Source organism: Coregonus clupeaformis, chromosome 7 (genome assembly GCF_020615455.1).
Source record: "Coregonus clupeaformis isolate EN_2021a chromosome 7, ASM2061545v1, whole genome shotgun sequence".
NCBI lineage: Eukaryota > Metazoa > Chordata > Actinopteri > Salmoniformes > Salmonidae > Coregonus > Coregonus clupeaformis.
The window spans coordinates 28,901,487-28,916,674 of NC_059198.1; the positions used below are offsets into that span (position 1 = coordinate 28,901,487).

The 15,188-nt window shown below is 46.7% G+C and overlaps 1 protein-coding gene across 2 annotated transcripts in view; it reads left to right on the plus strand.

Annotated features, from left to right (window-relative positions):
• The first annotated feature begins 1,190 nt into the window (after window positions 1-1,190).
• LOC121569656 (rap guanine nucleotide exchange factor-like 1) overlaps window positions 1,191-15,188 on the plus strand; it is a 38,969-nt gene continuing 24,971 nt past the window's right edge. Inside the window, exon 1 of one of the 2 annotated variants that reach the window (XM_041880793.2) lies at window positions 1,191-2,437. In XM_041880793.2, coding sequence (XP_041736727.1) covers window positions 2,056-2,437 — 382 coding nt within the window. In that variant the 5' untranslated portion in view covers window positions 1,191-2,055. The remainder of the gene's footprint in view (window positions 2,438-15,188) is intronic. The other variant, XM_041880794.2, reaches the window with a different exon arrangement.

The window sequence follows — 15,188 nt, forward strand, 5'->3', positions numbered from 1 at the left end:
CAGTAGGTATGGTGTTCTTTGGATGCAACTCAGCATTCTTTGTCCTCCAAACACGACGAGTTGAGTTTTTACCAAAAAGTTATATTTTGGTTTCATCTGACCATATGACATTCTCCCAATCCTCTTCTGGATCATCCAAATGCACTCTAACAAACTTCAGACGGGCCTGGACATGTACTGGCTTAAGCAGGGGGACACGTCTTGCACTGCAGGATTTGAGCCCCTGGCGGCGTAGTGTGTTACTGATGGTAGGCTTTGTTACTTTGGTCCCAGCTCTCTGCAGGTCATTCACTAGGTCCCCCCGTGTGGTTCTGGGATTTTTGCTCACCTTTCTTGTGATAATTTTGACCCCACGGGGTGAGATCTTGCGTGGAGCCCCAGATTGAGGGAGAATATCAGTGGTCTTGTATGTCTTCCATTTCCTAATAATTGCTCCCACAGTTGATTTCTTCAAACCAAGCTGCTTACCTATTGCAGAATCAGTCTTCCCAGCCTGGTGCAGGTCTACAATTTTGTTTCTGGTGTCCTTTGACAGCTCTTTGGTCTTGGCCATAGTGGAGTTTGGAGTGTGACTGTTTGAGGTTGTGGACAGGTGTCTTTTATACTGATAACAAGTTCAAACAGGTGCCATTAATACAGGTAACGAGTGGAGGACAGAGGAGCCTCTTAAAGAAGAAGTTACAGGTCTGTGAGAGCCAGAAATCTTGCTTGTTTGTAGGTGACCAAATACTTATTTTCCACCATAATTTGCAAATAAATTCATTAAAAATCCTACAATGTGATTTTCTGGATTCTTTTTTCTCAATTTGTCTGTCATAGTTGACGTGTACCTATGATGAAAATTACAGGCCTCTCTCATCTTTTTCAGTGGGAGAACTTGCACAATTGGTGGCTGACTAAATACTTTTTTTCCCCACTGTAGCTGCGTAAACTAACTTATCAAAACATTTTTAGCTGACATGGGCTAATTGAATGATTGTCAGTGACAGACATAACTAGAGGAAAACTGCTGATGCACAACTACATTTCGAAATTGCATCTTGTGTATTGTACTATTCTAACGCTAAACAGTAAGTTAAGACCCCGACTGAGTTCCAACACAATAATTTAAAAAGTTGGTCGGGGCCCTCTAGCGGCTGGAGGCGCTTATGCCTAGGGCCGGCCCTGGTTTTCAGTGGCAGTGGGAGTGAGCAGCTGCCATTCAGCAGGCACTGAGGAGTACCGACGGCAACAAACGCGCAACTGCAGATGAAGGGAGGGAGTGTGCGAGTTAATATAGCAGCGGTCCCAAATACAGTACATACACACCCCCGAAGAGTGTGAGTGTGTCCACACAGAGCTCGAACCACTGCATTCAATAAGCATTCAGACGGAGAAGGGGAGAGGGAAACGGCTGCTACTTATCTGAACAAGCTTCCACACATACGGAGGAGCCGAGGCCATTTCCACTGGCGATATTACTGCAGTAGATTGCTTTGACGCCAGCAGCAAGAGATACCCCATGCGGCAAGGACGCGTCGCATTTGTTGGTGGTAAAAAGCTACTGGGGCGCCTATTTACCAACCCCCGCTGTTACCCTTATCTGTTGTTTCTGTTTATCGCATTGTGCTCTGCTGAGAGTGTGTGTATTCGGCACCTTGCGTTCGTCATCCAGTGTATTTTGGCCGCTGCTTGAAACTGACAAACACTGTTCCTTGACGCGCCCGAAACGTCTGCAGAGGTGGAGGAGATGCCAGGGAGCGGTTGTTGTGGAGCAGGTTTGGATATTTTGCGATAAAAACTACTCAACCAGAACGTGCAGTCGTGTGTGTGAGCACGCTGTGGCCGACGTCGATAGACTGCTGCTTCACAAATCGGATTTTTACACTGCTCTTTTAAAATCATGATTTGACAAATGGGTTAATTATCTCCACGCAAGAGCCTACTACGAAGACCGGTCAATAGAATTACGCATGGATGCTTGTATAATGTAGTCACACAACGTTAGTTCCTGCAGATCTATTCAGTTAATATCAATCATCATCGAAAAAAGCCTTATTGCGGTATTGTATCAAAATGCCGGCGGGAATGAAGCCCCTGGAAAAGTTTTTGAAGAAACAGACAACGGCGCTCACTCGAGCTGGTGGCTTTGGGGAGAAGGCGACTGGCACTGGCGCTTCTCGGCGGAGAGCCAGCCTGTCTCGGGTGGTTCCGTTTTTCAGGGAGACTTCTCCAGAGAGCGGTCCGGCCAGGGAGGTGTTCAGCCCGGACACTGAGGAAGCACCGTGCTGGCCCTCGGCCACTGCGGACATTAGGAGCCCGTCGCTGTCTAGCGATGAGCAAAGCTCGGAGGCGAGTCTGGACACGAGCTGGACCCCGCTGCCTGCGGACACGCCGGACAACCTGGCGTTGGCGCTCCTGGACAGTGTGGCGGGCAAACGATATGGCAACTGCACAGGTAAATGGGCTAGTCAATCAACAGCATTTATACAACACAGTGCATCCACCTATTGGCCTGTCAATAATCACACTCAGTTGTTTGACTAATGCCTCAACTGTTTCCCTCCTAATCATGGTGTTCTTAAGTTTCACTTTTGCAAATTAGCCAAGCAATTCACTTGTCAAGGGAATGTAGCCTATCCAGGAACCCAAAACTACTATTTGGTCCTTGATTAGGCTATATCCTATACTATAGGCCTTCATAGGCTATTGAAAATAACTAAGCTTTTCCTTATTTTCTCTTTTTGCTCATACAATAACAGAAAACCCAAATACTCAGTCAGTGATCTATTCCAGGCTGTAGAATTAGAGATTAGGGGGTGGTTGATGCGGAAGGGTTCCTTCCCATCATTGCCTTGTTATATTCTCTGGTTCAACGGTTACATAAGAACGGCTGTCCTCGTTACGAAAAATTAAAGCCTGTTATTAAAAGGGATGGTCCAGATGTTTCTCACGCCTCAGAAAAGAAGACCTCGCAAAATGAATGATATTTACGATTTACATTTCTGTGACACTCGCCCAGAATCTCATTTATAGCCTCTAGGGTTCAGTTTATTCAAAAAAACATTTTGATTGAGCTCATTTGCATTAGCCTATTACAGTAGAAGCATGTCTTTCATATGGAAACTGGCTGCTTCATGATCAGTCATGGAGGAAAGCGCTAGTCTTCACACATTGGCTGCTGAGTTTGTGCACTTATTTATTTATTTCTAAAAACGAGGTCATGATTCTCATCCTAAAAGACAATGTTTCTGTTGTCAGCTAAAGAGCAGACGATACAATGGGATTTATACTTTTTTATTCGGAGTGGGCCTACATTATTATCCTAAAAGGTTTGATCCAGAATTATTTTCTATCACAAGGGATTGTGAGGAGATGAGCATACAGAATTAAAATAATAATACATTTAACATTTTGTTAACCAATGCAGAAGCCACCATAGCACATTTTAAAGAAGAGTAATATCTGCACCCTACATATCTGTAGCATTTCTCTCCATATTTCCTGTGAGAATAACAAATATGAAGTAGTGTCATTAGCATAATTTCAAATATACCAGATGCATAGCCCCTCTGGTGGTGTGCTTGTGATCTATTGAATCTGCTCTTTAGACTCTCCAAGTTGAAATATGGCGGTTGTGACCAATCTTTAAATTAAACCCAGACAGGGTTGGTGAGTAACTGATTAATCAGTTACATCTAATCTGATTACAAAAAAATAACTGTAATCAGTTGATTACTTCTTGGATTACTTTTGAATTCATAAAGGATGTTTGCGGAAAAACAATACATTATGACACCTATCTATTTTCTCAATGCCATTCAATTTAGCAATGAAAAAGGGCTCAAGTTTAAGTTTGTTCCATTTACATTACATTTACATTTTAGTCATTTAGCAGACCCTCTTATCCAGAGCGACTTACAGGAGCAATTAGGGTTAAGTGCCTTGCTCAAGGGCACATCGACAGATTTTTCACCTAGTAGGCTTGGGGATTAGAACAAGCGACCTTTCGGTTACTGGCACAACGCTCTTAACCACTAAGCTACCTGCCTGGTGAGTCTGACTACAAGTCAGAGACCACTATGATAACACACCAAATGAGTTTGATGGATCCTTTCTGTTCTATATCGTGGAGCTCCACCCCATAGGGGAGCTCTGCTCCTATTGGTTTACCCCGCTGCCTAGGCAGCGAACAGCCTGAGACAAAATTATGCACACACCTGCAGCCAATAGGAGTACAGGTGTCCCTATAAGAGGGGACGCTTCCCCTCAATCAGCCTCCCATTATCTTCAGCGACTAGACTGAAGAAGCCAAGAAGAGACGAAGACTCAGGACGAAGATAGCGCCGTCTGATTTCCAATTCTCAACGTTGTCCGATAATGAGCACACCGGGAAGTTTTCCACCCCCAAAAAGCTATTTTCAGAGCTCAATGCCGCTGCGCCTCCATGGCGGCTGCGGACTCCCACAACTTATGTTTAGTGTGTTTGGGTTCACAGCACGCCAAGGATGGCATCAGCGATCCCCCTATTTGCGCCAGCTGCGCCCTCCTTCCATTGAAGGAGAGGAAGCAGCGCTGGGCGTTCTTTAGGGAGGATATCCCTTTAGAGGACGTGCTATCGGTGTTAGCCTCAGCTTCTGAGGCATCATCCGAAGGCGCCGACTCTGGAGAAGACAGGGATTATGGGGATGAGATGGATATTCCTATGGAACAATCCGTCCCTCTGACCCAAAACTTCAAGACCCCCTTTCCTTTGGAGAGTGAGAGGTCTTGTACTTCCCTCGGCGATGACGACACGGGCTCTGAGAGATCAGTAGCCCTGTCCTTCGCTGCAGCCTCTCTGCGCTCAGACTTTCCTGGGCTCATTGAAAGGGCAGCTAGACGTTTAGAGATAGCGCTGCCTCCCATTCCATCCATTCCATTCTCGGCCAAGGAGGGCGGCGGAGCCTTTGGCTCCAGCAATGCCCTCGCTTGCAAAATACGTCGAGGGCTCATGGGAGGCGGCTCTGGCGGCGCGTTCGCCGGCCAAGGCGTACCTCCCGTTTACAAGAGTGGAGGGAAGGCAACAGGGCTTCACTAAGGGAATCCCCAGGCTAGAGAGCGCACTGGCTGCGTATCTCGTGCCGGGTTCGAGTCCCTGGCCCTCTTCCAAGAAGGCCACTCTGCCGACGCAGAAAGACTGTTTCACAGCACAGCTGGTGGAAAAGTATTTTACGTTGGGGGCCCAAGCTGTAGCAGCAGTGAATAACATTGCCCTCCTAGCGGCCTCTCTGTCCCGTCTAACCTCAGGTAAGACTGTGCTCGGCAGGGAGGAGGTGGAAGAGGCATCCAGGATTTCTGGCACTATTCTTCACCTGACACAGGCGTCAGCTGTCTGCGCGGGGAGGTCCATGGCCACTTCGGTGGTTGCAGAGCGACACCTATGGCTGTCACTGACAACCATGAAAGAAGCAGAGAGAGCGTCGCTTCTGAACGCCCCCTTCTCTGACGACGGACTCTTCGGAGTCACCGTCAAAGAGGCGACGGAGCGCTTCACGAAGCTCGACGAGGAGAGGAAGCAGCTGGCCAGACACCTGCCACTGGCAGGGAGAGCAGGCCACGTGACTACAAAAGTCCACCCCGTCTAGTAGAGCAGCCTCTACTGCGAGGCGTCGTGCCCGGCGGCTTCGAGCAGGAGGAGAGAGGGCTCCGCCCCCCCCAGCAGCACCTGAGGCCCCGACGATGCCGCCGGCGAGGGAAGTCATTAGAGCGTCGACCTGGCAGCCTAAGGACAACCAGAAGAGACGGCGCACGTGACGGGACGTGGGGGAGAGAATGGAGGATGGCACAGCGACGAGTTCGACTGCGCCCGCTATTCCCCCCCACCCTTCTGTTGAGGGTACGGAGGAGAATGTTTTTGTTGATGTGTGTAATAAAGAGTTGGCTCTACCTGACTTTGTCAAAGAAAGAGCCACTTTTCCATAATACATCCGAGAGCGTTCGACCTTCCTGCAGCGATAGTTTGCAGCGATGGTTTGCCCAACTAAGACTAGACCCAGTGCGTCAACGTCGTCGGTTGGTGATGGTTCCTCTCTCGCTCAGTGCAGATCTGAACTATTGGAGAGACCCGCGCGTTCTCACGCACGGAGTCCCAATAGGCAAAGTGTCCTCCTACATTCCAGTGTTTACAGATGCCTCTCTGACTGGGTGGGGAGGGACATGTCAGACCCAAGTGATAGGAGGTGTGTGGCCTCTTTCGAGTCGCCACATCAACCTCTTGGAGTTGAAACGGTTCTACTGGTTCTGACCCACTTCGCGTCTACCCTTCGGGGTTTTGATGTGTTGGTCTGGTCAGACAACCGGACCACAGTAGCCTACATAAATCGCCAGGGAGGAGTCAGGTCTCCTGCACTACACCGGTCGGCGGAGGAATTGTGGCTGTGGGCTCACAAGCACCTTCGCTCATTGAGAGCAGCACACATTCCAGGCTACTTGAACATGGGAGCAGACCTCATGTCTCGAGGGGGTCCTCGAGACGACGAGTGGCGTCTGCACCCGGACATTGTTCTCCAAATTTGGGAACAGTTCGGGAGAGCCGAGGTGGATCTATTCGCATCACGTGTGAACGTGCATTGTCCTCTATGGTTCTCTCTAAGGGATCGGGACGAACCGCCACTGGGTAGGGACGCGTTTGCGCACCGACCGTGGCCGAGAGTTCTCCTGTATGCATTCCCACCGCTGCCCTGCATTCTCCCACTGTTAGCCAGGGTGAGATCAGGCGGGCTGTCAATCATATTGGTGGCTCCCGATCGCCCAGGGGCTCCATGGTTCACGGAGATGATTCAGATGTTGATTGCGCCACTTTGGCCAATTCCACATCAACGGGACGCGTTGACTCAGGCGGGAGGCGCGATAGGGCAATTGCCCATTATCGCCCAACCACTGAAGGCTTGGCTCCTGAGAGGGACAGTCTAGAGCGCCATGGGTTATCTGATTCTGTAATCAGGACCATACAGGGTTCACGTGCCAGTTCCACTTCCAGGGTGTATGCCAGCAAATGGAACGTGGGATTTGGCTTTGGTACTCGAAGCGCTCTTTGAGTCGCCGTTCGAACCATTGAATCAAATTCCCCTCAAGAAGCTGTATGTGAAGACCGCACTGTTGCTCGCTTTGACTACTGCAAAGTGTGTCAGTGATTTGTGTGCTCTTTCAACAAGACCCGAGCGGTGTTACATCCTAACCCGGCATTTATGCCGAAGGTTATTAAGAGCTCATATAGATCACAGACCGTGGAGCTGTGGGCTTTTTCTCCTCCTCCCCATGGGTCATTGGCTTTGCGAAGGCATTGAGACAGCTTATGAGGCAGCGGGCGACAATTGCCTCAGGGTATAAGAGCCCATTCCACTCGTGGAGTAGCGGCTTCTACTGCCCTTTTCAGAGGAACAGGGGTAGAGGATATCTGTGCAGCGGCGTCGTGGTCGTCACTGTCTCCATTTATCAGTTTCTATCTCTTGGATATGTCTTCTAATTCTTTGGCTCGGTCTGTACTCAGCGTAGCTGATGGGAGGCCTTGAACCAGGGGAAAGGAATGCAGGACTAAAAGAGGTAGGTCTCTTTCAGGTCTGCTCCTGTTAGGTGACATATGACATGACTCCTGGCTGACATGTTCAGTACAGTAGAGGGAATGTTATTTATCTGCCCACCAGTATTACTGGTTTGGGGTGGAATGATGATGGAAATAGTTTTTGTAACTTTGTTACATTACTATTGACCGGTCATAAATATTGACGGAATTGTGACGTCATCTATCTGCTGGTTCAGATTAGTATGACTCATATTCTAGTTATCTGCCCACCAGACATTGGTGATGCCATTGGACTAGGTGGGGCGGATTTGAACCGAGGACGCAGTATATTGTGACACAGTGTGTTACAGTACTGCGGGACTTGGTCGCAGCCATTGCTAGGCCCGACCTTTTCATTTCGATGGGAAGTGTTGGGCTCGGCAGGGAGTACATTTTGGAACGTTGCGCTACGCCTTAAACCAATAGGAGCAGAGCTCCCCTATGGGGCGGAGCTCCACGATATAGAACGATAGTTACCAGAGTTGTAACTCCAGTTCTATGAGTGGAGCGGAGCCCCATAGGACTTAAGGCCCTGCCGACCCTCTAGTCTCGCTGAAGATAATTTCTCGGGAGGCTGATTGAGGGGAAACGTCACCTCTTATAGAGACACCTGTACTCCTATTGGCTGCAGGTGTGTGCTTAATTTTGGCTGTTCGCTGCCTAGGCAGCGGGGTAAACCAATAGGAGCAGATCTCCCCTATGGGGCTCCACTCCACTCATAGAACTGGAGTTACACTCCGGTAACTATCGTCTTCTTCTAATGTGCTGACTACACCAGACACACGCGCATGTTGATTTTGTCTATCCACACCAGACACGATCATGACACTCAGGTTAAAATATCAGAACCAACTATATTCATTTGGGGGCGTGTCGAAATGCATATGAAACATTCATGGACACTAAGCTAGCTTGCTATTGCTAGCTAATTCGACCTAGGATGTTATTTTACCTGAAATGTGTATATGGTCCTGTTTTTAGCTGGATCTTTGTCGAATTTTGACCTGGAGTCATACAAAATCGTGTGTTTCTCTACTCTGGCGATTAATCCACAGATAAAAAGGGGAACCTAGTTAGTTTTTAGTTAGTTATCGTTAATTCATCTCTCCTCATTTATCTTTCAAGCTTCCACGTGGGTTTGCATCTTCCTGATATCCAATAAGGAGGGGACTTGTGGCGCGCCTCAAATAGAACCAAGTTCTACTTTAGCGCTTGGCTACGCAGACGCTCGTTCACGTGTGCGAGCGGTATGGGTGAAATGATTGAATAACATGTATGTGTACATTTTTATTTTGCAACGCTCGCTCATGCAATGTGGCCAGTGAGGTTTGCATGTAATGCCTCTAAAGGGAAAAGTAATCTTAAACTGAATCAGATTACGTTACTGAGTTTGTGTAATCTAAAAGTTAGGCTACTGATTACAATTTTGGACAGGTAACTGTAACGGATTACAATTAGAAAGCAACCTACCCAACCCTGAGCCCAGATAGGAATACATTAATATAGAAACCATAAACAGATGCTGGTGATGGTTTCTTGGAATGGTGGGAGAGAAGATTCCCAAGCAGTTGATGTTATTGAAGGGAAGTAGGTTAGTAGTTCTGATGTGATGTGGGGGATGGTGGGTGGGTGATACACTGCATTAGATGACACCACCACTGTCAATTTCTACCTTTGAGTGAAGCCTCCAGTATGTCAATTTCTACTATGCAGCTTTGCCATTGCCATATCTCATTGAGATTTTTTTCCACTGCTTATCTCAACAAGTCATGCAGTAACAGGATTTAACAGAGATTTCCAAGGTAGATTGCCAAGTCTTCCTGTGTAACATGCAGAATTTTCTCCCAGCCAATCCTTGAATTCTGCTCAATTGATCTGTTATATTGGTGCATGATGTGGGTTTCACACACTGTAACACTATTACCAGATCTCTCTGGAAAATCCAATAGATTTATGAAGTATGACTGTGATGAATGATAATGTGGTGATCAGGCATTATTACGGGCAACAATGAACAGATCAATAGAATATGATCAGGAAATGTATTAGAATAAACACCTGCAATTAACTGTGTCCAAGACTCATATTGAGACCTACTGTTTAGTGATAATCCACATCAGTTCCTGTTCCTCTGTTGCAGGAGGAATCTGCTCTACCTAGGATAATTTAGTGTATAAGGGTTCAATGCTCCTCCAGCAAATTCTCACAGAACTATTCTGCTTGCGGGCAACCATCCCCCATTATGCATTGTAAAGCCAGTGTACCTCCTGTCCTATGACCCCTTGACCTCTCTGACCTGCTCCCCGGGTTGTCCTGCATGTTCCTGTCAAACTGACTAAGCATGCTTGAATTACCCTCTCTCGCACTCTTGTTCTTCTGTCAATTTCCCCCTATTGCATTCTACAGGAAAAGGCATATCTCCACTGCATCATTCATAGGAAGAGAGAAGCAACATCGTAGTGCTGGAGATTGAATTAGATTTGTATAGCAACCAATAGTCATGTTTGAAACCGCAGATGTGATTCCAGAATGCATATCGGATTCCGAATTAATCAAAATGGGAGATTTTATTGATAAATGGGTTAATGTTAAACCTTATCTATGTAAGCTTTGAGTTTATTGACAAATAAATATACAGAGAGCTTGGTTGGCGTACGGCTGAAGAGGGTTCATGAGAGTTCATCTGGTCCATTCCAAAAGGTCACTATTCTGTTTGACTTTCATTTGTCTCAGACTCATTTTTCTCGGACTTAATTCACTCCAGGGAGCTGCGTTGGTGTTATAAGCTACAACCCAGATAGCTTAAATATGTTTAATCTCGTTTAACCTGTTTCTTGGAGGGCCAAGCCCGCTGCTGTTTGGATGGGGATGTTCTAGAATATGTAAAAAATCTGAAAAAGCGCGGCTAATCCAGGATTAGTTAACAATAGCGGACCAGATTGAGCGGACCTGCCCACCCTGACATGTGGAGCAGAAATGAATCTTTGGATTATGGATCTAGGTTGGATCTTGATCCTGGCTTATAGCCTAAATGTTTCTAATTAGGAAGTGTGTGTGTGGATGCAAATGTGTTTATGGTGAAACAATGTCAACAAGGTCTACTACGACCCGAACACTGCATGGTCCCCAACCCCTTGAACCTCCCTGTCACACACACTCCTATCTGACGCTCTACCTGACAGACTTGAGTACACCACATTTTCCCCCCACATTTTAGTCATTTAGCAGACTAAATTATCCAGAGCGACTTACAGTTAGTGAGTGCATACATTTTCCATACTGGCCCCCCGGGGCAATCGAACCCACAACCCTGGCGTTGCAAGCGCCATGCTCTACCAACTGAGCTACAGGAGGCACACCACACCCGGTTTACATTTTACCACTGCATACCACAGTGCTCTCAAAGAGATACTATGCACCAGGCTGTCTATATCGGCTGTCCCAGATCAGTGTTGGCTGAGTGGCGCTCCAGACGAACACCATGAACCCTCTGAGTCACTGCCCTCTGCTTCAGTGCGTGTGTGAGAGAGACCGAGCCGCAGGTAAAGAACAGATTATAAGCATTTTGACAGCCCCTAAAAAGTCACGTCCTTTTCAAGGTCAACGGCCCTGCTCTTATGTAACCTTGTTTACCTTGTGGTTTCATTTCTCGTCCAACCACGCTATTGGTTCTAGGAACAGGCGTGTTGAGGCAATGGTTAGGTGTGTACAGTCACAGAGTTACAGTGGAAATCAAGATCAAAGCAATCTGTTAACGAAGCCATGTCTGGCTTGTGATACATGTTACAACTTGGGAAACCACACGTCCAAAGTCCATTACCACTATTATTGTCTGATATATAGTCCACATGAAAACAGATGGATAGACTATGATTATAATAACAAAGAGGGGAATTTGCCGCTCCACATCCTATGTATTTGGACAGTACACATTCTTAGTATACCATAGTATTGAATGTAAAAGCACGAAACCAAACAAGTAGTAGAGATTTAGACCAGGCACCCATGGGTACAATAATGGCTATGATCGATACAGACGAGGGTGTCAGGGCACTGGAGATGCTGCAGCAGTTGCGTACAGTGCAGTAGATTGCATGGCTGTTTTGTCTTGCAGAATGACAAGGCCTTGGGGGTTTGATGTTGGCTTTGAAAACACGTGCAATGCAGAGGGAACATGTATCAAGCTCCACATCAGTTATTCACAAAGCCAAGTGGGATGCTTAAACTATAGACTTTAACTTTGCTTGATGCTCTCATTGCTTTACATTCCACATCCAGAGATGCGCTCCTTAGGCAGTTTTTCGGAGACTCAGAGCCACGCAGCTGCAAAGTCTTGTGGAACGAAAGGGAGCGGAGGAAAAGGGACAAAGGGCAGAGAGAAAATGTGATTGCGTTGGGCTGTGTGGGAGGGATTCTGATGGTTATTTTATGTAAAGAAAGAGGGATTAAAAGAGAAGCAGCTGGCTAGTGCCCACTCCTTTTGGATGCTTTTACATAAGGAAAGGAGGGACAACTGACCCCCTCCTTCCTCTCTACATGCCTGCACTCTCCTCTCCTCTCTAGCCTACGCACCTGGACCACTCTGTGGAGAGGAGAGCACGATGGGGCCCTCCAGGGCTGATTGACTTGCCTGATTGACCCACTGTGTGTGTGTGTGTGTGTATGTGTTTTAATCTCTGTGTGTTTTTTTGCGTGTGTGTGTGTGAGCATGGATGCATCTCTTTGCATTTCTGTACTTGTTCACTTGCATGGATGTGTGCATTTCTGTGCTTCCATACGAGTGTGTTCTTGGATGTGTGTGTGTGTGTGTGTGTGAGAGAGAGAGAGAGAGCATGTCTATCTGTGTGCCTGCGTGGAAAAGCGGCTCTCCAGCACCTGTTCACATGGCAACCAGCACTTGCAGGGAAGCAAGAGGAGGAGGAGGAGGAGGAGTGGGAGGAAGAGAAACAGAGGGAATGCAGGAAGGAAGGAGATGTGTTTTTTAGAACATGAAACTTGGGAGAGAGGGAATAGAGCTTTAATAAACTGTATGGACAGTGTGACAGCCAGTAGGAGGAAGAAGGGGACAGAGAGACCGAGCAAAATACACTTGTTAACTGGCTTCTATATCATAAGGATGTTCTCATCTACTCATCACTTCTTTATCTGCTAGCCTATCCAGGTGGCATGATGACGAGTAGATCAGTGCAGTGCCTTCTTTCTCTCAGTTTGCAGTTTGGTACTAACTAGTGTTGACCATCCAGAGGGAGTCTATACCAGGCGGTGTCAGAGGAAGGCCCTCAAAATTGTCAAAGACTCCAGCCACCCTTGTCATAGACTGTTCTCTCTGCTACCGCACGGCAAGCGGTACCGGAGTGCCAAGTCTAGGTCCAAAAGACTTCTCAACAGCTTCTACCCCCAAGCCATAAGACTCCTGAACAGCTAATCATGGCTACCCGGACTATTTGCACTGCCCCCCCACCCCATCCTTTTTACGCTGCTGCTACTCTGTTAAGTATTTATGCATAGTCACTTTAACTCTACCCACATGTACATATTACCTCAACTAGCCGGTGCCCCCGCACATTGACTCTGCAACGGTACCCCCCTGTATATATAGCCTCCCTACTGTCACTTTATTTTACTGTATATATAGCCTCCCTACTGTCACTTTATTTTACTTCTGCTCTTTTTTTCTCAACACTTTTTGTTGTTGTTGTTTTATTCTTACTTTTTTTTGTTTAAAATAAATGCACTGTTGGTTAAGGGCTGTAAGTAAGCATTTCACTGTAATGTCTGCACCTGTTGTATTCGGCGCATGTGACCAATAAAATTTGATTTTATTTGATTTTATTTGTAGCCTAGCCAGCCGGGTAGTGACTATGACTTACCCTGGTGAACCGCCACGCCACTTGACATCCTTTGATGTGACAGGAGCAGTGGTTATTTTCTCTGCTGTGCGGTGTGCCACATTAGGCACGCTCGCTCGCACACAGATGGCCCCGAGCATGCTGGGAGAAACGCCGCTAACCAGTGGCAGTAATAACAACCCTACATCCTCCGTCCCTCCCCCTGGAACACTAAATACTGACCCAGGAACAGACCTAATCGCAGGGGACGGTAGACCAATGTCGGTAGACCAATCAACTTGACAGGCTTAGGAATCTGATTTGGGAACAGTTGTATTAGAGAGAGAGAATTGACTAGCATGGAAACTGTCAGGTTACATTTAAGGGACACACACTCAATCCATGGCCAAGAAGGATACTCTCTCCAGAATGTTCCCCAGCATAAGGGCCAGAGGAAGATGTACAAGCTACATGATAAACTGAGAGGAATTGGAGAAGGCATGCAGCCACAATGGCAGGTGCATTGTTACTTAGAGTATGCTCTGACCACACAGTCTGTAGAGCAAAATGTTAGTAGTTCAAACTTAGTACAATCTTGCATTGTGCGGTAGATTCTTCTTTCAGAACCTTGAGGAATCGTCAGTGAAGAGAAATGGAGGAAGGGTCAAAGGCATATGTTTGCAGTAGCCATCTCCTCCTGAGTTCTGCTGTTAGAAGGGCTCAAACAGAGACTCATCAATCCCAACCTTTCGCCCCAACATGGTCTTTAAATGTGTGAATAGCAGCCAAAAGGTCACAGCAGCTACACTGAAGGGCAAAGACGTGTGCTATGAAAAACTAAACAGAGGAAAAATATTTAGCCTTTTCTTTGTGGGTGTAGTCTATTGATTAAGGGTGTTTCCCATGGAAGCCACGTGTGTCTGTACATGTGCACTTATTTTATAGCTCTGTCACAGGGGGGTGTACTAGAGACAGACGCCATTTGGGGCGTGACCCCTAGTGTTTGGTGGGAGTGTCTTGGAAACATAACAATGTGGATGAAGTGTCTTATTACAGTGGAGCTATAATAAACAGTAGAGCAGTGTTTCCAAATCCGTATAGAGATATATGCAGACTATTTTTGACTTTAATTTGATGGTACCCTGTAGCCCTGATGTACCACTGCTAAGCACCATTGTATTGCCATGTCCAATAGTCTTGCTACACACGTTTGTTCCATAGTTATGTGCTTGAGTGATGTATGTTGCAAAAGCTTGTTGTATGTATGTATGTATGTATGTATGTATGTATGTATGTATGTATGTATGTATGTATGTATGTATGTATATATGTACAGTACCAGTCAAAAGGTAGCCCTATTTGGTAAAAGACCAAGTCCATATTATGGCAAGAACAGCTCAAATAAGCAAAGCGACGCGACAGTCCATCATTACTTTATGACATGAACCATTAGGCGCTATGATGAAACTGGCTCTCATGAGGACCACCACAGGAAAGGAAGACCAGAGTTACCTCTGCTGCAGAGGATACGTTCATTAGAGTTAACTGCACATCAGATTGCAGCCCAAATAAATGCTTCACAGTTCAAGTAACACACAACTGCATGAATCAGGCCTTCATGGTCGAATTGCTGCAAAGGAACCACTACTAAAGGACACCAATAAGAAGAAGAGACTTGCTTGGGCCAAGAAACACGAGCAATGGACATTAGACCGGTGGAAATCTGTCCTTTTGGTCTGATGAGTTCAAATTTGAGATTTTTGGTTCCAACCGCTGTG